The sequence below is a fragment of the Trypanosoma cruzi genome, genomic scaffold (assembly GCF_000209065.1).
Source record: "Trypanosoma cruzi strain CL Brener 1047053515999 genomic scaffold, whole genome shotgun sequence".
Lineage (NCBI taxonomy): Eukaryota > Euglenozoa > Kinetoplastea > Trypanosomatida > Trypanosomatidae > Trypanosoma > Trypanosoma cruzi.
In genome coordinates, this window is record NW_001849398.1 from 37318 (window position 1) to 62042 (window position 24725).

A 24725-nucleotide genomic window follows, 5' to 3' on the forward strand; every position below is an offset into this window, starting at 1 on the left:
CAAAAGATTCATACGGTGGAAAGTATCATAAAGAATGCATTCATTTATCAGGATATACACATACGTTCATTAGGTTAGCCAGCTCTCCCGTGATCATTCTTTTCACAAGCTCCTAAAAAAAAAAATAATAATAATTTCGTCTGGCAGCTGACGGCTCCCTGACTCCCTCAATCGCGGTCTCCCAAAAGACCGTGCGATAGAAGAGGAAAAATTTGTGAAGAGATATCTTCGTTTGCGCGAGATATGAATTTATTTGGGCAGCCAGCCGCCCTCTCAAACATTCTTCCCACAACATCCCCAAAGTGCAGAGGAATTCTGCGGCATTCATATTTCACAGAAGCTTCTAATGGCAATGGACTCCTTAAGAAAAAAAAGTAAAATAGAAGAACTTTATTGCTGTGGCACTGTGAATCATAATGATTCTCTCGCACAAGAAACTCTCTGAATAAACCCGGCGGCCACAAAAAAAATTAAGAATCGCTAAAATACTCCCTGTGAAAATTCACTATGAGCAAAATACACTTTGTTCCCCAATTATTTCCCCAACTTTCTTCCCTATCCCTTTTCCCCCAAGATTATTGTGTTCACTTTTCTCAGATTTTATTTACAAAATAAGGTGTTAAAATAAACTGCTATTTGTGTACCTTTCCGTTCCAGAACGCCACAATTTTTTTTTCAGCGTCGCTCACACTATCTGAATTGACGACACCACGTCTCTGCCATTTTTTCATCGGCGTGCTGTCTGCGTGCTGCACATAAATCATCTCCCACGACATGTCTCGGGATAACTCCTCCCAACCCTTAAAATATGCCGCCATATTATTTTTGAACAGCCTCACAGTGCTGGTTGTCGTGTGGTGCGCACTCGCCGTAGTCATCTGCAGCCCAACCAGCGTATTCCGCGGCAAATCAACAAAGAAAAAGCCGTCCGCCAGTGGAAAGTTTTCGGCCGCCAGTAGGTACAGCACCCCGTACTCCATCGGAATCCTCTCGACACCGCCTTCCAGTCACGCTAATCCAACGGTGCGCGTGGGGTGCCCTTGATGGTTTACCTTCAGCACCGATTCCCGTGTTTCATCACGTTCTTGTGACCTCAGCTCATTGAGTCCCTTTAATAGTGCACTGACAATCTCCCCATACACGAATGCGCGCAAACCTAATTTTTCCAGAGTTTGGGAAGCTAGAGCACCATGCGGTCACAATAACAGCAACAAAAGGTCCTTCGTGGCAATGGCTTTGCCAAACGGTCCGCAGTTCGAGACCCGATACGAGCACATATCGATGCGTTGAGAAATACCTCAGCACCTTCATCTGTTCTTGCCCGGACGATCTTCACAAGTTTTTGAGACGGATCCTCGGAACACCATTTTTTCTCTCCTCCCAGGGTAAAGTACTCTCCAACATCACTAGGGTTCATCGCTAACAAGGCACCATTAACGGCACCCAAGCGATCAATATAACTTTCCTCATCAAAGACGTGACGTGGAATCGGTCCCAAAAGATACATGTGTTTTTCAACCATCTTCCAGCATTCCACCTGTTTCTCTGCAGTCTCATCACGCTTCATCCAGTCACACATCGCCGTCACATCCATCTCGTAGGGGCAATTCACGATGATTCGCGCGGCTTGCAGTTGCTTCGCCCACTCATCATAGTTGGCTACCTTTGGGAATGACACCGCAATCATGCCCCATCCAGAAGTAGGCGCAAAATGTCTCGGTGGCGGCGTTCCCTCCTTTGCCACATCGTAGATAATATACACATTCCTCCCATGCCCCTCAAACTTCTCAACTCCGAGATGCACATATCCTCATCGCTGTATTTTGTCACCGCTCTGGTGGTCTTGTCAGACACGTACGCATCTCGTCCACCAAAACAGTGGACCACCACTTGGATTTTCTCGACGTCGCAGTGCAGCAGCTGGTAGAGGAAGTACGAGCCGGCAGCCACCGACTTCCCGGTCCCGGGCGTCCCAATCAACACACGCTGCTTGGGCGTAAAGTCGGTCCCACCGTGAGGGCTGAACCACGCGGTTACATCGCCCTTGACGGTCTGCCACAATTGTTCCACCTCACAGTTCACAAAAACGTCCTTAGGAAGATCCTGTATCGTATGCCACGAGTACGGCCATCCCTTCTCCGAGGCAAGCACCATCAACACGGGAGGTGCCGCACCGAATTGCTGCACAGCGTCATTCTCTTCGATAGCGTCGTCAGCTTTCTTGTACGACCATGACTGTTCTGGCCTCCCCTCATGCACCCCCATTCCCGTCCCCGTTTTCTTTCGCTCCACGCCGTCAGGAAGTTCCACCACATGGCTCCGCCTCGCATTGTACACAGACTCGTAGCATCCCTCCAGTTTCTTCGGTGCGCTCGTCGTCGTTGGGTTCCTCGCCTCCTCGGCAGCCGCATCCAAGAAATGTTTAGTGGAGTTATGAACAGCTGCTTTTACCTCCGCAGCAGCCAATGACCGCCCCGGTAGATTGTTGACACCCTTATCGCATAGCTTGCGTATATCCTCGTCGAAGATCACTTCACCCTTCACAGCTCGCTTCATACTCAAATAATGACCTGATGCCTGTATTTCGTTCAATGCTCCTTTATCACGGATATACTTCGTGGGGTCCCTAAGAAACTCCTCCAGCATGGCATCCCGATTGGTGTCCACAACGCCCCTGCCGTCCAGTTCCCTCGTAAGAAAGTCGTTCAGCTTCATTTAGTTGACGCGAACTCTTCCTTTAAACAGTACATCATCGATATTAGTGGAAATGGTAAATTTTATTTCTTGCGTTCGTCTTAGCCTTTCCTCTGCCTCCCGCCGCGCTTCTGTCAGTACCTGCGTGAGTACTCCGTTTGGTTTTCCCCTTGCAAGAGGAGTGATCGTATCCTTTTCTTTCATAGTCCCTACGTTGCCCGAGGGAGAGAGCACACCTTCGTGAAGAGGCTTAGTAATGGCCTCCAGCGCTTGGTGCGCAGTTAAGTTAAGAATTTCTTCAAGAGGCCGCTGGTCTTGTACGTAATCATCCGGCTCCCGAGCAAACACCTCCATCGTCACATTGTAGTCTTTCATCAACGGCCGCCCTGCCGCCAACATAATTCCAAAGGAAATCACTCAGCCTCATGTTGGTGCTGCTCATGGTCCACTGCGGCCACACTTTACTCCCCACCACATGTCGAGCTGCAGCGTCGGAACCATCACCGGAGATGCCGCTGCGAGGTGCCATCACAACACCCGTGCGGTGAAGCATCCCACTCGCACCGCCCAACTGCGGCCAGCAGGTGCCGCTGGCTCCAAAGGACAGTCGCGGCTGTTTCGTCCCGCAGTCCCAATGGCGTTGGGCGTGGCACTCGCACGGCTCGGTGGTCGGTGCGCCATGCAGCCGCACTGCAACGCCTGTCGGTGAAACAGACGAGGCCCACCGCCTCCGCAGCAACGCAAAGTGCAACCGGCAAAAACACCGCCACATTATATTATTTTTCTATTTTATTTTATTCACGTTGTCCGTCTGTTTGCCCCATCACTAACACAAAAAATAAGTGCACACCTTCACAAAAGGGAAGAAACAAAGAGAAAAAAGGCACGATCCCACCGTCACGCCGCGGGTCAACACTCTCGTCCACCCACCACCATCGCCGCGCAGGGGACCGCAGTCACATCGGAGAGTCAACACCACAATGTGCACCACAATGTGCACCACACCATCGTGCAGTTAACACGGCCATGCATCGCCCCGCTCCATTTTCCCACCACCCAAGTGTTGCGTGCCCGCACAAAGTGGCAAACAGAATCAGAGTGCACACAAACCCAACCAAAACCCTCACTCGCTGAAGCACATTATTCGCATGGAGTGACAACATTTGGGGACACACCAGCAGTAGCAGGCTGCATGGAATCTCCCTGCTAACCCTTCGAACAGACACAACAACTCTGCGGAGTCAAAGTGGCAGCCCCTCGGTGTTGCCCGCAGTTCACATGGCAGGAATAATCCCACACACGCATAGTTCCAAACCTCGCTGTTTGAATGCACATCAACAGAACAAGCAAAAAAACACGCGTGCAAGATGCAATTAAATATGTGAAAACATCAGCCTGCTTTCTCCGATGGCATTGGCAAGCAGTCCCACGCAATCCAATCAAAGTGACACTCCGGACAGAATGGCGTCAGTCAATAATAATAAGGAATCACGCCAATAAAAAAAGCAGAAACTTCGATTTGCACCCCACTTCGAGGGCGACAGTGGCATGAGAGTGTGTATGTGTGCAAGACATTTCGTGGGACGGTGCTCCCCAATCCCGCCGTGCACTGACACAAAAGGGCAACAAATCAAAAAGGGGAGCGCACTCTCCCGAAAAGGAGCGACGGTTGGACAGTCAACCCCCGGTTCGTCTCACATGACATCCACATATGTGCACTCCATCTCAAATACATACCTCCCTGAACGCCGCATAAATGACGTGTCGTTTCGTCACTCGCAATGTTTCTTTCCTCCTGCAAACAACAAAAAGGATGGCCATGGCGCAGCTCCACTCAGGGGAGGCAAATCGAGGCAGACACGGGTGGGAACCAGTGATCATACAAAAAAAAGGGGGTAATAACCCCACCAAGATTCGGAATCGTGCAATGTTGATCCCTCTCCTTCCACATTGAAGCCACCACGACAGAACAAATGCGACAGGCACATGTGCAGCACAATACCTCTCCCTGCCCCGCGTCCCATCTTACTTCCCATGAGCGCCACGGCGGTGGTGCCTGCGTTACACCTGGGATGATTCCAAAATATCAGGCACCATGCTGCGGGAAGTGGATGCTTGACAAACGTGCCCGCGTCAGCGTCTAACAGAAAATGACATCGAAAAGAAGAAAACCATCCGCGACACAAACTACCCGTGTGTGGCCGTACTAAAGCGAAACTGAAACACGTGTGGAACAACGTAAAAAAAAAAAAAAAAGGAAAATGATGGAATAACACAAAAGAATACACCAATATATACATACACAAACAAGTACATCATTCAAAATAAAGGGCAAAAAATTTGACCTCTTCGCATCCTACGCAACAACAGCAGTAACAAGAGTGACGAGCACGCCCTTCCACACAGTCATCGTGCAACGGAAGAAAGTCATGCAAGCACCCGCAAAAAAAGGCACAAGACACATAAAAGAAATCAGTGCCACTGCCGGTACAGTGAGCGAGGAGTGGCTGTGATGCGCAGCAGCCGTGGCCCCGCGCCCTCCCCTCATCTACCAGCACCGCACGCCTCCAAATCCTACGTCGTAAAAATCACAGGAGAGCGCTATCGTTTTTTATCCCCAACGTTTTATTAAATAAATCCTATGATCCGCAAGCAAGCCACCGCCGTCAAGCACCTCCTCATTACTGAGTAGAGATATGAAAGAGAGAGCACCAGCCCCCATATTCGGTGCTGCAGCGGTGGCAGCAAAAAACAAGCACACACACGCACACGTTACGCATCCGCCCCGGGCTGGCGTGATAGTGCTATAATCCGTTGTCGTCGACAATAAATAAATAAAATAAAAACAATCACTCAACCAATCTATGAACAATGAGAAGAGAAAAGGTATCTGCCAGAAGCATCCACGTTATGCCGCATCTGCGAGGGGCTTTGCGTCTTCTCGCCGGGTAACGGTACTGTTGGGGACGGATCTTTTCCACCTCAAAAAGGAGAAAACGCGCCAACTCTTTCGTCGAGCAAAGCATCTTCACCTGTCCAGCGGGGCATAATTAATGCTGCAGCTCGCACTGGATACACGGTCCAGCGGGCTCAGGGCGTCTGAGCGGGTGTCATCGGCCATGGGCTGCAACGGCGGTGCGGGTGGTCGGTACGACGACGCAACGGTGGTGCCTGAGGCGTACGACGATGGCGTCATGTCGTGGAGCTTCTGCGACTCGTCGTCGCTCTCCTCGTCATCGCGCAGCAGCGCCTCCAGCCCACCACGCCGCGGCTCGCGCAGCTCCTGCCAGTGGCGGTCCTCCGCGTACCACACAACGACACTGTACACAGTGACCGCAAGCACCACAGTCGTCTGCAGCAGCACGATAGCCGCGTACGCCCTCGCACCGCCGTCACTCGGCGCAAGGTGGTTGGCCGCGCTGACCAGGCACAGCGCCGCAAGCAGCACAAAGCTCGCTGTGCGCATCACCGTCAGGAAGGCCGAGCGCATCATGTTCGTGAAGGCAACCACACCCGCGCACGCAAGCAGCACAGCAGCCATGCAGAAGTACTGGACGTGGCAGTCTCCCACGGGCGGGTGCACAGCAGCAATCAGGCCCACCACACACAGCACCGACAGCTGGAACACGCACCAGTACACGCGGTTGCCCCTCATGTTCGTCAGCATGCCGCCGTACATCCGCTGCTGCGCCGCGGGATACCAATACCCGACGGGGTACAGCAGGCGCTCGTGCAGCGGCTTCCTCGAAAACTGCCAGTACCTCGTGAAGCTCGCGCCCACGTGGCGGGCAATCAAGTAGCACACGCCAGCAGGAAACGCCACACCGTACAGCACACCAACGACACCAATCACGCGGTGCTGCACGCGGGCGCCGGGCATCGCCAGTGCAAGCACGGAGCCAAAGAAGATGCCAAGGTGCATCGCGTGCGCCACAACGTACGTCAGGCTCGGGAAGCGCATCGCCGCCCACGCACTCGCAGCGTCCACGCCACGCCACCGCTGGAAGGCGGCCGTCACACCGCAGTGCACGCACCCGAACACAGCGGCGAGCAGCGCGTTGCCCACCACCATCCACAGCGGGTCAAGGGCAGCGAACACCGACAGGAAGTACGGCAGCGCAACGGTGCTCGCACGCTCCTGCGCCGAGGCACATGACATCCTCGCAAACACGCCGAGTGCCTGCATCTCCAGAATGGAGCCCAGCCCGCCGGTCACCACCACGGCAACAGCCGTCGCACCCGCAACAACGCCGGTGATCGCCGAGAGGGCGCTGGCAGCGGCGGGCAGCGCGTTAGACGTGATCGTGAAGGACCCAAGCAGCACACCCCTGCAGCCGCCGAACACCGCCGCAGCGTCGCAGCGAATGACTATCGTCTCGTCGGCAGCAATGAAGTAACCGCGGTGCACGGGCACAGCCAGCTCCAGGACGGTGGACGGATTCGTCGCATTGCGCACCCACGTCGCGTTGCTCAGCATCGCTCCCCACGGACCGCCAAACCCGCTTGGCTGCGCCGTCGACACAGGCACAAAGCTCAGGTGCGTGCCAAGCTGCGGGTCGCGTGCCCATCGAAACGGCGGCGGCAGCGCCACCACCAGCCGCGTCGGGACGGCGCTCCCACCGCCGCGGATGTCGTTCTGCGTCAGGCTCCCACCAGCCGCCGTCGTCGTCACAGCGAGCGTCGGGCACGCCACGTCGCTCCACCACAGCGTGCTGCTCACCGACGCCGTCGGGGTCCGCGTGGGCGGCAGCGCCACCGTCTCCGTCACCCGCAGCGTCTCCGTCGGCCCGTACTGCAGCGGACTGTAGCGCGCCGTGCTCAGGCTCGGCGTCGAACTTGGTGTCGGGCTGCGTGTCTCCGTCAGCGTCGCCGTGTGGCTCACCAGCGGCATGCCGGGCGTGCGGTTGCACCCGTCCACGTGCGGCAGGTACACCGGCAGGCAGTCGCGCCCGTACCCGCCCTCAGCACAGCGGCAGCGGCACGACCCCGACATCGCCCTCGTCGCAGTAGCAAAGCAGCTCACGTCGGCGTCGCACACGCCACACGCCACGGGGCGGAACTCCCCGATGATGCCGGCAGACCTGTAGTCAATAGGCCGCAGTGCCTGTCCGTTGAGCTTCAGGCACCCCACGACGAACCTTCCGCCGGCACCCCCGAGCGCAACGGTGCCATCCATCACGACGGGCCCGCTGCCGGCGTTCCCGTAGAGCGTCAGCGTGCTCTGCACGAGGTCCGCACTGCGCGGGTACGACGGCACCGATAGAAGCCTGCCGCTGATGCTGTTGCCGCGCACCGACAGCCACGATCCGGACGCAAACGACGCCGACCCCCGAAGCACCAGCAGCGCGCCATCGGTCAGCGCACCGGTGTTGTCGTTCACTACGACGGCGGACGCGTTGGCCATCACCCCGCTGTCAAACACCAATCCATGCGCGGCGTACACCTGGCTCCCCGACACGCGCAGCACAGCGCCCTCCGACGCAACCACGCGCGCACTCGCGTACAACGCAACGTCGCCACCGAGCACAGCCGCGTCCAGCGCGACACCGCCACCGACGAGCTCCAGCACCGCGCCGTCCACCACCACCGTCCGCCCACCAGTCATCACTGTCACGAGAGCAACGCCGGACACAACCAGCACGGACCGCACGAGCCGCAGACCCGACAGCACCAGCACCGGTGCGTACGGCGAGGACCGCGAGCCGAGAAGATACACAAGCGGCGTCGGCCTCGCGGAAACCAGCAGGGAGTCCGTCACCGTCAGCACGGACCCCGCAGGGAACCTGCCGGTCAGCACAAGCGCACCGTTCAGCGCCTCCACATCGCACACCGACAGCTCCACCGGCCCGCTCTCGTCGCTCCCCGCCGCCACCGCACCGCGCAACGCTTCACCGCCCATCACGTACAGCACGGCGCCGTTCAGCAGCGACACGTTCTGCACAACGATCCGCACGCCGTCTCGCGCCATCCACGGCACGTAGAGCACCGGGCTCACGCCGTCCAGCACAACGTGGCGCAGCGTCACCTCGCTCGCACCGGCAGGCACAACGAACACCGACCGCACCGTCACGCCCTCGCGGAAGAACACACTCGGCGCAGTGCCCATAGCGGGCGGTAGCACGGGAGCTCCCACAGGCACGCACGCCTCGCCGTACCCGCCACTGCCGCACGCGCACACGCACACACCGTACCTCATGCTCGCAGACGCCGTCCCGGGCGCGTAGCAGTGCGTGTCCCTGTCGCAGGCGTCGCACCCAGCAACGTCGATGCTCCCAGCGTCGCCAAAACCAGCCGCTGCGTACTCCTCCGCCGTCGACAGGACACGCCCACCAGCGTCGTTGCACGCCACCCTCAAATGCTCCCCAGCCGCAAGCGACAGGCTCACCGAGACCATCCGCGGCAGCAGCGCTCGGTTGCGCACAAAGCTCAGCGTGCTCCCAGCAGCGGTCACGGCGCCAGCCGCGTGGAGCATCTCCCTCGAGACGCCGTCGTGCACGTTGCCCTTCGCCAGCAGCATCGACCCGCCAGCCAGGCTCACAGTCGAATAAAACGCAACCGCGTAGTCCTCCGTCGACAAAAAGTCGCTCCGCACAAGCGCCACAGCGGAGCCCGACACGCTCACAGCCCCACGCACAGACACCGCGTGCTTGCACAGCAGGAAGTCGCTGTCAACAAACGCCACCACGGAGCCGCCGCTGGCCGCAACACCGCCCTCCACCGACACGCACAGCCCCAGCGCCGTCTGCACAAAAAGCCCGTCCACGTACAGCGCACCGCGCGAATGCAGCGCCACACCGTCAACCAACAGCACGCCAGCAGCGTCACGGAACACCGCCGCCACCTGCGTGCGCGCGATGGTCAGCACACTCCCCGTCAGATTCACCTTGTGCACCACGAAGCACGCGGAGGCGTCGCCAAGGTCGTAGGCGCCGCGGTACGCAACACGCCTCTCCGCAATCAGCACCGAGTCCACCACTGTGACGCGCGAGCCCGGAGGAAATCGGTTCGCCACCAACACGCCGCCGCCAGAACACGACTCAAGCCCGCTGATCAACACATCGGCGCGCTGTCCAGCAGGCGGGTCGGAACGCCACCCAACAACGTACAGGCTCGCTCCGCCCAAAAACGTGCAGTTCGCCAGCGTCACGTTGCGCACACTCCCCGGCATCGACGCCACGTCCACAACGACATCCGCCGCAAAGGTCACACCAACGTAGCACGCCACCGACGTCCCGAGACCGGCGTTCACCTCCACACCCACACGCACGTCCCGCACGCACAAGTCGGCGTCGTCGGTGCTCGGTGGCTCGGGGACAGCAACGGGCAGGCACGCATCGCCGTGGCCGCCCTCCGCGCACGTGCAGGTGCAGCCATCACTCAAGGCTGTCGTCGTGTACGCGGGGAAGCACGACGTCGCAAGGGTGCATGGGTCGCTGCAGGTCAGAATGGCGGCATTGTACACGGACGGAATGGCGTATTCCGCCTCCTCCTCGCCGTTCAGAGTGTTGCACGCAGCCACAATCGCTCCGTTTGTGAGATCTTGGGACCCTGTGAATATCCAAAGTATCTTCGACATTCCTGTGCTGGAGATGAATCGGTTGCCGGACACAGACATCGTGGAGTTGCGGAGATTCACCGTAGGATTAAAAAAGAGGAAAGCTTCCGATGGGGATTCACGGCAGAGGTTGTCGCTCAACTGCAGCCAGGAGTTGTAGTAGATGTTGGAGAAGTAGCATGAAAAAAACACAACCAAGCTTCCCTGCATGTCATTGCCCTGAAACACAACCACTGACCGGGACTCCACACGTAAGGCCCAAAGAAATGACATAAAGTACTTCACCGGCCTCGTCACAAGGTTGCCTCGGATCACCACGGCAGAGTTGTTCAGTACGCTCAGCGAATCCTCGTTGCTAGGCCCTTCAAGATTCATCAGCGTACCGTTAGCGCCGTCCATATGAAACGTGTTGCCCAACACCGCAAACACGGAGTGCCACGACACCCTCAGCAGAGATCCCACAACGTAAATGGCACTTGAGAATGCCGTCACGCTCTGAAACACATTGCCACTGAGCACCACCGCGGAGTCGTTGCTGATCGCCAGTCCATTCATCGCAACAAACGACGGCCTCACAACTTCCAAACCCGACCGAGGGATCAGCCTCGTGACCGTGAAGCGGTTACCGCTGATCGTGATGTTCGTGCGCGGTGGAAACCCACCCTCCGGGCTGATCAACGCATCACGAAAAGTGTTGCCGGTGACGACGATGTTCAGCGACCCCACAGCGGCGTACGCGTTGCCCAACAGCAACAGCACGGCGCCGTCCCTCCACGTGCATTCATCGAACGTGACATTCGCCACGTCGCCCGTCATCGCCCCAGTCAGCACCGTCAGGCTCATGCCACCCCCGCTGAACGTCACGTTGCGGTAGCACAGCCACGACAGCCCGCCGCCCACAGCCTGCGCCACCTCGGGGTACACCATGTCGCTGATGCACTCACCAATCGGCGGTGGCGGCGTGGGCGGCACTGGTGGTGGTGGTAGTGTTGGCGGTGGCGGCGGGCCAGCAGGCACAGGCGCCGGGACGCACACATCGCCGTGCCCTCCAGCAGCGCAATGGCACTCGCAGTCGCTGACCGCCGTCGTCAGCGGAGCAAAGCAGTCGCCGTCCTTCGTGCACTCCCCGCACGCGGCAACCGTCGTCACGTTGGTGATGCCGTGGAGCGCCAGCTCTGCCGCCGTCGTCACCTCCCGTCCCGCGACCGTCAGGCACCCAGCAACGAACCGGTAGCCGGTCCCCACCCGCCTCAGCAGGGTTCCCGACAACCCAGTCCAACCCATCCTGCAGCCCGTCAGCGTCAAAGCACTGCTGCTGTCGATGCTCACAAAACCGAAGCCACTGTCGTAGAACATCGCACCCACACCCACGTCGTTGTCACGCCAATCCAGCCAGCTTGACTCCCGGACGCTCCAAAAATTATACGCACAGATGGCGCAGGAAACAGAACCGCTGTTCCCCACCACACGGAACACGCTGTGATCCGACACGCTGAATCCGCGGTCCTGATACAGAAGGCTTGTTCCAAAGGACATTGTATTGCTCAGCAGCTCAAAAACGGAGTGATTGCGGACACTGAAGTCCTCCACGTAGAACAGATGGATGTAGCCATCACAGCTGCAGTACCGCATGTACAGCGAGCTGCCACCCACCAGCGTCAGCGTTCCTTTCGAGTACAAACCATACGCAACACGCTTCGTTGCATGCGCCTTGACGTTGCTGACCAACAGCGAGGACGCGGTCAACACAACGTCGTGCAGCATCACGACGCTCAACGCGTTACTTCCAGTTTCCGGCAAACGGACTGTGGAAGACTGCACCGCATCAACCTCCGTGACGGCGATGTCGCAGTGCAGCGGGAGGGCACTCATAAACGCAACAACAGAGGACCGCATCACCGTCTGGCTCACGCGGATCAAGACGCCGGATGACTCGGCAGCTCCAACACCCCCAAAAAATTGCAGCGCGGCACCGCCACGGAATGTGCACCCAGTGAACGTGATGTTGATGGGGAGATGCAGCGGCATACTGTCGAGGAAAAACGTCAGCACTGCACCCACACCGCTGAACGTCACACCCGCGTAGCAGTGGTGCGTCTTCCACATGTTCAGCATGAGGCTCGTCAGCGTCTGGTTCATCACGCAGCTCGTGTCGCCGTCGACGGCTCTCTCCGGCAAGGGCAGCACAACCGTGTCGGGCACCTCGAAGGGAAGACACGACACGCCATGCCATCCGTCCTTGCAGCTGCACGAGCACGAGCCGCGGTCCACCGACTCCGTCCCGGGCACGTAGCACGCCGCGTCGTCGTTGCATGTGTCACACCTGAACACCACCACGCCCTCCGGAAACACACCGTCGTACGACACCTCCTCACCGCCCTGCAGGTTGCACCCAACCAAAAACCGCGCGGGTGACGTCACGACAATGCTCGACGGGAAAAATTTGGCGAAGAAAGTCCCCGATTCCACCTGATGGTTTCTTGCAAGCGCCACGGTGGTGCCGCTGTCCGACAGCTGAATATTGTGCTTGGAAAGCGATATACTTAGTACTGAGGCTGCACCCACGCTGTTGCCCTCCACACGCCACTGCGCACCACCCTGGAGAGTCACAGAGCCGTCAAGATACACCAGCGCGGAATCAAAACCCTCCGCGCTGCCAGCAAAGGTGCAGTCCGCCACTCGCAGCAGCCCCGCGGAGCTCACGGTGGTAACCCCCAAAAGATAAACTCCACTAATGGATCTCATCGTGTTGTCCTCAACGTCAAAGTAGCCGCCGTTCCTCACTCCAACAGCGTAAGCGCAAACAGATGATTCCATACCGTTATTCTCCTCCGTTGTCCTCAGCGTATTTCCCTTCACAATGATACCACCACCATCAATAACCATACCACTGGAGAAATAGATTGCGTAACTATTCCCCTCGATGCGGTTGTCAAGTAGTAGCAGCGTCGAGTTCGCGCCAAAAGTAAACCCCAAAAAGGCAATGGCGTGGCTCGAAGTCGTCACAAGCGCAATGCCAACCACCAGTATCTGGGAGCTCGCGCCAAAATCACCCTCAAACTCCAAATCACCGGAATCCAGCATCGAGAATGTCACGCTCACGTGTACGCGCGCACCACTCCCCTTGACCGACAGGTCCATGAGGACGCACTGCAGCAGCGTGATGTTGAGTGTCTGTTCTGGTGCGTCAAAATGCGACAAGTCCAAGTCGATCGCGGCGGTGAATGTCACGTTGACGAAGCACAGACCACGCACACCGGGATCAGGATAGTCCACGGAGCTGATGCTGCCACCGTGCACGCAGCGGACCTCCGTGTCCCTCGCATCAGAGAGCGGGAGCGGTCCAAGACCGTCCGGAACCGCAGCTGGTAGACACGTATCACCGTAGCCGCCAGCAGCGCACACGCACTCACAGCCGCTGATGCTGCTCGTCCTCGCTGCAAAGCACACGGCGTCCACGGTGCACGCGCCGCAGTCCAACACCATCACAGGTGCTCCAATATTGAGCTCTTCTCCGTAATCCGTCACAGGTGAGCCCCTTAGCTCGTTGCACATGCCGTAGATGATCGGGCGCGAGTCGGATGGTGGTGACCAGTTGCTGGTCATGTATGTTAAGGCCGAGTAAAAGCCGTACGTGAAGTTGTTGTCAAGTATCGACCACACACTCTGGTCGCGGAACGCCACGCTGTCCTCGTCGTCCACGTACAAAACGTAGGTGGTGCGGAACTCGTTGTTGCGGTGCACCAGCCAGCTGCCGCCAGTCACGGTCAGCCTGTTTGCAATGAGCATCGCGAAGCCGAGACGAAACGTGCTGGACACCATCTGCAGCACGCTGCCGCCAGCCACCGCAACGTCTCCAAACACACACGCGCCCTTGTAGTATTCGATGCTCGGCGCACTCCACAAGCTGTTCTGTATGGAGAACACGGAGCCGCCGCTCACACGCAGGTCCGACGCAAGAGCGTACATCACGTGCGTCCGCGACAGGACAGCACAGTTGTCCATGTAGAAGACGCTGGACAGGTTCACGCCAAGATCACGCTCCACGAGGATCGCAGCGCACGAACCCCCGCCGCACACCAGCTTCGACCGCGTCATGACAAACCGCGTCGACAGAAGCCGGACACCGTCCAGGACAAGCGCGGGGCCGTACCGGGATCCCGCATGGCCAAGGGTAGTCTGCACGTACTGCGACCCGCCAACCGTCGCACGCAGCGTTGAGTTCGCCAGCAGCACAGTCGAGTGCAGCGGCATCGCGCCATGCAGCACAATCGTGCCCTCAAGCGACGTCACATTCGTCATGTTGACGAGGGCGTACGGCATCAGGCGCGCCGTGCTCTCGCTGAGGCCGCCAATCCGCAGCTGCGCGCCGCCCGCAAGCACGCAGTGGCGCAGCGTCACGTTCAGCGCGTCAGCGAACGCGTCCATCGAGCGCAGGTCCACCGCCACAGTGATCGGCCCGCTAAACACCACCGAGTCGAAGCACGCAGTCGCCCGCCCGCCGCCAACCGTCACGGACTCCGTCAGCGTCACGCCACTCACGCAGCCCTCCGCACCGCCACCACCGCCGCCGGACCTCGCAGCCGGCACGTCGAACGGCAGGCATGACTCGCCCACACCGCCGTCGCGGCAGCTGCACACGCACTCGGAGAACGACGCAGTCAGCGCATCAAAGCACGCCAGCGCTGCCGCACAGCCGTCGCACGGCACCACGCTCACGGAGGGCAGGCCGGCCATGCGGTAGTCGCCGCTGCTCCGCAGCACCCGGCCGCCGGCACGGTTGCACTGCAGCGACACGGCGCCGCTCGTGATCGTCAGCCCGGAGACAAGCGTCGCGCCGGCGGCAACGCAGCGCGCAATCGACACGGCACCGCCGCTCAGCGTCACACCCGACAGCGACGCCACAGACGACGCCTCGCCCACCGCCCACACGTCGTGCAGGTCCAGCCACCCGCCGGCACTGACCGTTCCACCGTCGCAGCGCACCAACGACGACGCAACAGACCCCTCGACGCCCACGAAGCGCAGCACCGAATCAAACACCGCGAGGCGCTCGCCAAGCACAATGCCGCCGCCGCTGCTCACAACAGAGACGTTCGTCACAGAGAACACCGAGTGGCTCCGCAGACTGAGACGCGACGAGGACGCCACATGCATCGCGGACGCGGTCGGACCGCCCGACGCCTCCAGCAACACGCCGTCAAGCACCACAGCGCTCGACAGCAGGTCCACGCCGCCGCCAACGTGCACCGCCGACCCGCCCGCCTGCAACGACCTCAGCACAGTGTTGCTCACACGCAGCTGCGTCTGCAACAGCGACGTCGCGTACAGCACAAGCGGCGACGCCACCGCGTCCGTCAACATTTTCAGCTGGGAGTAGCGCATCGGCCCCGCCGTCACAATCGTCGAGTCACGGACCGTCACGTTAGTGTGTGCCGGCAGGTTGTGCACAAACACAAGCGAGCAGTAGCTCCCGGACAGCCCGCTCACGCTCACCTCCAAGCTCCGGTCACTCGCCGGCTCGCCGCTGTAGCCCCGCACGTAGATCTGCGCACCGCCGTCGCACACGCAGTTCCTCAGTTCGATGCGCAGCACGCCGGGAAGCATCGCCGGCACGTCGAACACAACAGCCACGCTGTTCGTGATGTACACGCCGTCCATCAGCACCGTGTCCACGGCGCGGCCAACCGTGATGGTTCTGTCCACCGTGCCGCCCCGCAGTCGCAACACCACCGCATGCACTGCGGGCATCCACGCCGTCGCCGCAACCAGCGCCAACAAAACGAGCAGCGCCGCACGCACAGCCGCAATGGCCCTGCGCCGCACACGGTGCCGGCTGCGCGGACACGCACCCTCCGCAGAGCACATCCTCCAACCCACACAGGTACCAACAGAGCTGTCGCGTTGTGTCGCACTCGCCCCGTCGACCATAACTCCTGCCTAGCAAATCCCTTCCTACAGATGGCGAATCCAGCGACACAATTCCGCCAGATCGTTATCTCACTACTAATAATCCTACTGCTGCAAGTAAAACCTAACACCTTGAAACGATAATTGTGCAGGTCAATCCAAATTATCTCTATCAGCTCGGTCAGAGTAGGAAGAGGCAGCAACCACAGTAACCAAACAGAGTGGCACGCAAAAAATCCGGCCACAGACAATCCCCATCACAGTACAACCACCGACAAAAAGAAGCGCAGACACAATCACGCCTGTTGACAACAACGCCCTCGCACCGCCCACGCAGCCCCACACAAAAACCATGCACAGTGGCAGGATCCCGGCAAAAAGATACATGACAATTGGCACCGCTTCTGCAACCAAATGTTTCTACCACAGAGCAGCCCTGATGCCGCGAAAGACACACAAGGACCGAGACAGACCCCTATGGCGGCGTTGCTACAGCCAGCGATCGAGCGTGCAAAAGAATGCACTGGTGCTGACGCAGAAGAGGGGTAGAACGTTTGCCGATCGGCAACAAGAAAATGGTCATTTCTCCCTCACTTGGGTCGGCATTGCAAAACAAACAGCGGCACCATACGCGCACGGCATTACACAAGGAAAGGATGAAGAAGCACGGCGGCAGAACTCAGTCACGGGAAACAAGTGTCCAAATCAATTGCACAGTCCGATTGGCTCGCAGACCTCCGGATCGTGGTTGCGCCGCTGCCGCGCGGTGCGTGTGTCCGCAGTGGTTAGAAAGGATTTTGAATGGTAAGAGAGATGCGGTGCGGCCCTCATCCATATCGGTTGATTGTCACACCGGTGACGTCATCCCGTCAGATCGCCCGCAGCAAAGACAGTCACCGTCAGCAGAGGTCGGTGCCTTCCTCCTCAAACTGGGATGCAACTCCACCAACGCCGCCGCTCGTCCCTCCTTCACCAACACAACGAGGAAGCAACAGCGGGAGATTCGACACGTGCGACGAGCACGCAGCCGCGGTGTCCCACTGCTGCCGCCATGACCAAACAAAAGGGCTGCACAGAGCACTCTATACGAATCCTCGGCCGCCAAACGCTTCAGAAACAAGGGAAGGAGATATGCCGATACAACCGTCGTTTCCATTCCTGCCTCTGGTTGGAACACAAGGCAACAACAAGACGACAGCCAAGCGTACACCAGTGCGGGCAAGCACACACACGCATCGTCGCGGCGTTGTCGGTGCGCGCACAAGGAAGAGGATGCCGCGCCCCACGGCAGACACAGCATCGCACAGTGCACACACCACAAAACAGCATCCACAAAACAAACGCACACACCGCCAGTAGTCACACAAGAATGAGAAGAAGTGACACACCGCCACCGCCTCCAGTTCAATCCCATGGCCAACGGGATGCGGCCACAGCCCGCAGCCAACGCACACCAAGCGAGCAATTACCCAAGGAGCCACACGCGGAAGCGGATCCTCATCCATCCATGACGCGGTGCCTCGCTCCATGCGGTCACACGGAGCACACCATTTCCCCAATAGAACTTATCCTTCGTCCATCCCTTAAAGATGCTTCTGTTAGTGATGGCCCTAGAACACAATAGAAGAAAACAAGCAATGCAGTAGTACTGCGATACCACCAGCCACAATGGTTTTCTCATGCCGGGCAATTCTCCAATTACGCCTCGTATCCACACACAATCAACATACTATGCGGAAATCAACCAATGTTTTTCACCAGAAACCAAGCAACCCCATTCCCTCCCCAACTTGTTCCTTTCTATTTCGCCGGATATTCCACACTTCGGAGAGCTTCGTCCCTTCTAAACCCTCCGGATGATATTGACACTCGGTACTGGCGCACCTTTTCCCTCCGGAACGCCGAATCTCACGGCTTTCATCCCCACTCACACTGTTTGGATTGTCGACATCACATCTCCGTCAGTCACTCATCGGCGTGCTGTCTGCGTGCTGCACATAAGTGATCTCCCACGACATGTCTCGGGATAATTCCTCCCAGCCATTAAAATATGCCGCCAGGCGCTCAGTGAAGTGCCTCACAGTGCTGGCTCTGGTGTGGTGCCCACCCACCGCAGTCATCCGCAGCCCAACCAGCGTCTTCGGGTTTGACTCCGAAAAGAAAAAGCCGTCCAGCAACGGAGAGTTTGGAAACGTCGGTAGGTACGGCAGCCGATAGTTTAAATCCTGCGGGCAATCAAATAATTCCAGTTCGGTTATTGCAGCTGCCTCGGTGGGGTACCCTTGAGGGTTTAACGTTGGCACTGAGGACCGAGGCTTAGAAGATGGTGGTGGCTGCAGCTCCTTGAGTTTCGTCACTATTGCAGTGACAAACCCCACATTCAAGAATGCGTTCAAAGCATACTTTTCCAAAGATGCAGGGAAAAAATTGTCCCTCATCCCCAATAGTAGAAAAAAAAAATCCCTCGCACTCATTACCTTTGCCAAACGACATGATGTTAAACCCCAAGATAATCACATACAGGTGCATTCATAAAGTCCTCAAATTCATCTTTTTCTCTTGCTCGAACAATCTTCACAAGTTTTTGAGACGGATTTCCACAACACCATTGATCTCCTCCTCGTTGTGTAAAGTACTTTCCTTGATCCCGAATATTGGTCCATCTCAAGGCCCTCACAGCATCCTTCGTGCGTTTTCCATACTCATCCGCATCAAAGATGTGACGTGGAATCGGCCCCAAAAGATACATGTGTTTTTCAACCATCTTCCAGCATTCCACCTGTTTCTCTGCAGTCTCATCACGCTTCATCCAGTCACACATCGCCGTCACATCCATCTCGTCGGGGCAATTCACGATGATTCGCACGGCTTGCAGTTGCTTCGCCCACTCATCATAGTTGGCTACCTTTGGGAATGACACCGCAATCATGCCCCATGCGTAAGAGAGCAAAAAAAAAAACTGCGCTGGCTGTGTTTCTTTCTTTGCCACATCGTAGATAATATGCCCTTTAGTCTCACGCTGCCTTAAACTCCTCACAGCCATGATGCATTTTTCCTCATCGACATATTTTGTCACCGTCTGGATGGCCTTTTCAAACATGTACGCCTCACCTTCACCAAAACAGTAGACAACAAATTGGAGTTTCTCGACATCACAGTGCAGCAGCTGGTAGAGAGGGCACAAACCGGCAGCCATCGACTCCCGATCCCGGGCGTCCCAATCAACAGACGCCGCACGGATGAAGAATTGGTACTTAAGTCCAGTGTGCTCAACCATCCGGTTAGATCATTCCTGACGGTCTGCCACACTCGCTCCACCTCACAGTTCACATGGCAGCCACGAGTGGATTCCGCCCCCTTCAGATTCCACGTGTACGGCCATCCCTTGTCCGAGGTAAGCACCATCAGCCTGGGACGCGGTGCACGGGATTGCTGCGCACCGTCATCCTTTTCGAGGGTTCGGCCAACTGCCCTGTACGTCCATGACTGCGGTGGTTTCCCCTCCCTCACATCCATTCCCGTCCCCTCGCCGTCAGAAACTTCCACGACATGATGCCACCTCGCATTGTACACAGACTCGTAGCATCCCTCCAGGTACCTCGGTGCACTCGACTTCTTTGATTTACTCGCTTCCTCGGCGGCTGCGCCAAAAAACGGGTGAGTGACTCCATGAACACTTGCTTTTACCTCCGCAGCAGCTTCTGACCACCTCAGCAGATGGTTTACACAGTTTTTGTAAAGCCTGCGTAATTATTCCATATCCACTTCATCCCTCACAGCCCTCTGCATCCTCACGTAATGATCTGATGCCTGTATTTCGCCCAATACTCCCGCATCGCGGATATGACTCGTGGGATCCTTAAAACAAACTCCTGCATCGTGACGTTCTCATTGGTGTCCACAACCCACTCCTCGTCCAAGTTGCTCCGAAGGAATTCACTCAGCCACATTTTGGCCATTCCAGTGTTTCCCTCCAGCAATATTTCCTTTACGGTGCTGCTGATGGTCCACTGCGGTCGCTGCCTTTCCTCCTCTCTTCCGCGAGTCGCAGCGGGTTCATCTGTCTCACTCTCAAACCCCTGCCTTGCTCTCCCCAAACCATCTCCCTGCGGCACAGCAGACACTAGACTCTCGGCATTGCCACCTTGCAATCCATTTTGCCCACCAGGCATTTTTTCTCCCTTTCTTCGTGTCTGGATTCAGTTAAGGCTCAACACTAACCACCAAACAGGAGGAGAATAAGAGAGAGATGGGGTAACTAGGCACAGAAATGACTGACATCCACGGCAAGAGAGTCAACCACATAGTGTGCGAAGCACACCACATGCACAGGCACCACCGCAACGACGGCAAGCGGGCACCATCAGTCCGGCACAGTTTTGGAAAAAGCCAACAACAATAACAACGTGGTGAGCGCGGAGGGTTCGTCCATGCATTCCGCTCGCTACGGCCCCGCACCCGTGTGGCACCGCCGCCACCGCACACACTTGACAAAAGAACGTCCGTGCATATCGCCCATGACAAACCCACACAAGTGGGAAGGAGAATTCGGTGCAGCAACGGCCAAACGTAGAGAACAAAAATCACACACGCCACAACAGAAATGCATCATGGTAAGCTCCCCGCACAGGGAAAATATATATGTATATATGCATATATTTTTTTATGGAAAATTTTTGCAATTCGCACAGCACAAAAGATTGCCATGACGTTGCCTTTCTTATTGCATTCGCCATTCATATTCCCAATGCGTAGCTCCGCGGATGTTGCCCCTCCATGGTGAAAACAGCTGCCTCGTTGTGGTGTCATCGTGCAGCCATCCGCCTGAGTGGGAACGAGAAGAAACTCAAACTTCCGTCCACATGAAAGGAGGAGGAACTCCACCGCAGAGTCCTCCACGACACAAACACTCCGCGGCCAGTGTCCGGTGTCGTGTGCGGACTCCGCGAGAAGGTTTTGGGCACGCCACTGTGCCACACGGTGTGTCCCCTCGAAACACAACAGCAGGGGTGTTCCCTTCCGGTCGCACTCGTGGCGGTGGCGGCATCCGCTGCCTCGCTGCGTGCCACTGGCGTCGGTTACGATGCTGCAGTGAGAGAGAGAGGGTGCCCGGCAGAAGCGGTGCCGGGTTGGTTGGCAAAGCCCTTCGCGGCGAGACACCCAGCGCGACTCTTGACCGCGGCGCTCACGCATTTCCCTCCACTCCCTCCATCCGGCAATCGCACAGCCACCGGCACATTGTCCCCGAAACAACACACACGTAAAAACGTGGCAGCATATTCTCCGAGAACAGAGTGGCAGCCACACGCTGCGGTCATCGGGCCGACAAGTCCGGTGCGGATGCACCATCACGCGCATTCTTCTGTAAATGTCGGTGCTTTGAATGAATACAAAAAAAAAAATAATTTTTGAACGCGCAAAAGGTAACAGCTGTTGCAAAGAATCTTCCGTAATCGCCTCAATGCCTCGATCATAGTTTAAGGGATGAGCAAAGCACGTGGAGTCAACGGCCGAATACAAAAGTCATGTACAGCCAAAAAAATAGGCGTGGAAGCTCATGTGTTCAAAAAAAAAAAAAAAAGCAAACCATAAATGTAAGTCCAAATAAAATGCACAACACCATCAAAGGAGTATTCGCGTTACGTATTGTCATTGTTCTCCCACGGGCAGTAGTATCAATGACGGTGGCATCATGATCGCGGTATTCGCTGCAGGGTGGAATGCCTGGTGGCGCCAAGCAAATATTCAATTCCTTTAATATTTCGGCACATCCATCCAAAATTGAATTAACACTACATTGTAAAATTAAGGGTCTTCCTCTAAACTAAGGGGGACGCAGTATCGTAGCGGTGGAACTCTTCCACGCAAATGAGCGTAAAAAATAAACAAAATAAAAATAAAAATAAATTTTGTATTTTATTCTCAGCGTAAACCAATAAACACAAGAAGACGTCACAAAGTTGCACGTATCATGGCTTTTTATTGTCCGCTATTTTACCTTCGACCTCCATCTGGCGGTGCCCTTTCATCGTTTTTTCTCCCTTCTTCCGTTAGAGGGGCGCACTGCTGCTACTGCTACTATTTGGATGTTAGTCGTGCCGGCACCGCCTGGCAAATTACTACAGGCTTCAGTCAAAAAAAAAAAAAAAAAAATCTTTTTTTTCTTCTTCTCTTTTTCACGTCGCTTTCTTTGAAGGCGTTGCCGATGCCTGCATCGTGGTCCCAGTTTTACGGAGCCCTCGCCACCAACACCAGTGCCGGTGAAAGAGGCGATAATGACAAGTGGCCAGCAACAACAACAAAAAAAAAGATCCCTCCAAGTCTCAGCAAATGGAAGATGACACGATTAGAACGGCTGCTGCAATGTTAACTGTTCTCCCTTTTTAACGTGCTTATTTGTTTTTAACACCCAAACACCCGGATCCTCGGAACGCCGCCGCTGAAAATGCCTCGTGTACAACAAAGGAGCTGCCTTTCGCAGAGTTTGAATGCCCTCCGCATCACACCGTTGCAAGACGAGATTCGCCCCCGTGGTGGCTTTAGAAAGTGTTGCATCAACTAAAGGCATCACCGAGAGAGAGGGACCGTCCTTTTGCAACTGTCTGCCATCTTTTGACAGCCGAACCGAGTGAGTCAAGGTGTATTCAGTCATTGACAAAAAGAGATCCAGTGGGGGCGTAAGACTGTGCTGAGACAGTAATTGAAAAAACTCCACCGCACGACTTCTGTCATCGCAACTAATTGAAGCCGAAGATATTTGCTGAAGTTGCCACTTTGACCACACAGATGCCCTTCGGTACACATTGAGGGCGAAGTAGAGAGCCAGACAAAAGACATCGCATAAGGCGTTGGTCGCCCCGGGCGAAAGAAGGGTGAGGCACACCTCCCGTGGGGGCATCAGCCCCTCCACATCGTCATCATGCAGAGCACCGACTGTCCAAACAGCCGTGTCTGGTATGGTTGCCAAAGGAGAGAAGGGAAGAAGATCCGTAGATGTGCTGAGCGAAAGAAATGGCGGAACACCATGAGACTGTTGGGACCGCAGGCAGGGATGAGTACCTACACCAAGAGGTCTCAAGTAACGTAAACACTTGTCTTCATCTTTAGCCATGTAAAGTACCCGACCAATTCGATGAGAACGACGTCTATTCATCCAAAATCATTTCACCTAAAATCAATATTGACGTGTATATGTATAAACATGTATGTGGAATAAATAAAAATAAAAACCCGTAAGAAAATAAAACAAGTAAAGACGCACACAGAGAAAAGGAAAAAAAAAAAAAAAAACAGAGTGAAGATAACCCCTATTCTCGTATTCTTTTAAATAAATAAAAAGCACGTGAAAAATGGAAACCTATACCTAATCTTGTGCATATATATATATATATATATACTTATTTATTTACTCGATGTGTTAATGCTGGCCAATAAAATCTAATGAAAGTCTTGTGCTTATGCCCATGCCTTGAAGCTCCTGTAGAAGCAGCTTGAACGCATAGGGAACGTTTACATGTGACACTGTGTTCTTTGTATTACAGTACGGACAGTAACCACAGTACCCCAGAAATCCACACGAGCGGCATGTATCCACGGTAAAAAGATCGGAGCTAAGAAGTAGTCGTTCGTTCAATAGATTTGAAGCACCATAACCAACCATGCAATCCCGTTCCATTTCGCCCACGCGAAGACCACCACTGCGAGATCTACCCTCCGTCGGTTGTCTAGTCAACATTGAACGTGGACCGGTGGCACGAGCGTGCATCTTATCTGTGACCATGTGTTTGAGACGTTGGTAGTAAATAGGGCCAAAAAACACATAAGCCTGCATGATCTCACCCGTAATGCCGGAGTAAAATACATCCTTCCCATGGTAGTTAAAGCCGTTTCGTAGCAGGTGCATGCCCAAATCCTCCGCATTGTCTCCGCCAAACGCCGTACCATCTCCAAATGTACCCGTAAGAGCGCTAACCTTTGAACTAACCAACTCCAGTAGCTTACCGACTGTCATTCGACTCGGGAACCCATGGGGGTTCATGATCATATCGGGGCTTATGCCCTTTTCATTGAAGGGCATGTTGACTCCATCTGTGATAAGACCAACAACACCCTTCTGGCCGTGCCGTGACGAAAATTTATCGCCCGGCTCCGGTACACGAACCTCCCTTGTGATAACCTTAATTTTCTGCTCCACATCCATCGAGCGTTCGGAGTCACCGGGAGGCAAAATAACCACGTGGTCCACGACGGCGGGCTGGGGGTACTTGTACACAAGAGGATTGGGTCGGGGCTCCAAGGATGCCACCGGTGTATACTTGTTAACTAGAATGTCAAATTGGCGCACAATAGCCCCTTTGCTGGCAATGCCATCACTGTTAAGCGCCTTGCATTTGCCAGCATTGGAATCAGGGGGAAGAATGATTTCGTACTCCCCATTTGGAAGCCGTTCCAAATCCACCTCGTGCTTCCGAAGAACGACGCATCGACCATAACCACGATCAAGTGAGCAGCGGTTGTACACCTGAGCGTCCTCAATGTCATATCCACTGTAGCTCATGACACACAC

The 24725-nt window shown here is 56.1% G+C and overlaps 3 protein-coding genes and 2 pseudogenes across 3 annotated transcripts, besides 20 other annotated features; all 5 read right to left on the reverse strand.

The window, feature by feature from the left end:
• Positions 1–114: part of a mobile genetic element that runs on past the window's edge.
• Positions 1–114: part of a mobile genetic element that runs on past the window's edge.
• Positions 1–4959: part of a sequence feature (areas not merged during assembly with more than two copies in the genome that could not be assigned to a particular haplotype) that runs on past the window's edge.
• Positions 114–137: a sequence feature (AT_rich).
• Positions 116–292: a mobile genetic element.
• Positions 633–3466, reverse strand: Tc00.1047053505997.160 (annotated as a pseudogene).
• Positions 3465–3493: a sequence feature (AT_rich).
• Positions 4960–5015: a sequence feature (areas merged during assembly that could not be assigned to a particular haplotype. This can correspond to areas where the two haplotypes were merged or to regions with more than two copies in the genome that were merged during assembly.).
• Positions 5016–5275: a sequence feature (areas merged during assembly that could not be assigned to a particular haplotype. This can correspond to areas where the two haplotypes were merged or to regions with more than two copies in the genome that were merged during assembly.).
• Positions 5276–5353: a sequence feature (areas merged during assembly that could not be assigned to a particular haplotype. This can correspond to areas where the two haplotypes were merged or to regions with more than two copies in the genome that were merged during assembly.).
• Positions 5354–16169: a sequence feature (areas not merged during assembly with more than two copies in the genome that could not be assigned to a particular haplotype).
• Positions 5520–5540: a sequence feature (AT_rich).
• Positions 5723–16180, reverse strand: Tc00.1047053505997.174 (dispersed gene family protein 1 (DGF-1), putative; the record flags this gene model as incomplete). Its single annotated transcript, XM_813572.1, has 1 exon — positions 5723–16180. One exon carries the CDS (start codon positions 16178–16180, stop codon positions 5723–5725), a length of 10458 nt encoding a protein of 3485 aa, XP_818665.1.
• Positions 11222–11254: a microsatellite.
• Positions 16170–17485: a sequence feature (areas merged during assembly that could not be assigned to a particular haplotype. This can correspond to areas where the two haplotypes were merged or to regions with more than two copies in the genome that were merged during assembly.).
• Positions 17486–21493: a sequence feature (areas not merged during assembly with more than two copies in the genome that could not be assigned to a particular haplotype).
• Tc00.1047053505997.190 lies at positions 17914–20331 on the reverse strand (annotated as a pseudogene).
• Positions 21494–21589: a sequence feature (haploid, non-Esmeraldo-like haplotype).
• Positions 21590–24725: a sequence feature (heterozygous, non-Esmeraldo-like haplotype).
• Positions 22047–22066: a microsatellite.
• Positions 22294–22322: a sequence feature (AT_rich).
• On the reverse strand, positions 22506–23312 carry Tc00.1047053505997.200 (hypothetical protein, conserved; the record flags this gene model as incomplete). The annotated part of the gene is made up of 1 exon (XM_813570.1): positions 22506–23312. One exon carries the CDS (start codon positions 23310–23312, stop codon positions 22506–22508), a length of 807 nt encoding a protein of 268 aa, XP_818663.1.
• Positions 23371–23449: a sequence feature (A-rich).
• Positions 23535–23555: a microsatellite.
• On the reverse strand, positions 23577–24725 carry Tc00.1047053505997.210 (DNA-directed RNA polymerase III subunit, putative; the record flags this gene model as incomplete). Its single annotated transcript, XM_813571.1, has 1 exon — positions 23577–24725. A coding segment is annotated over one exon (1149 nt), but the record flags the coding sequence as incomplete, so codon positions are not given.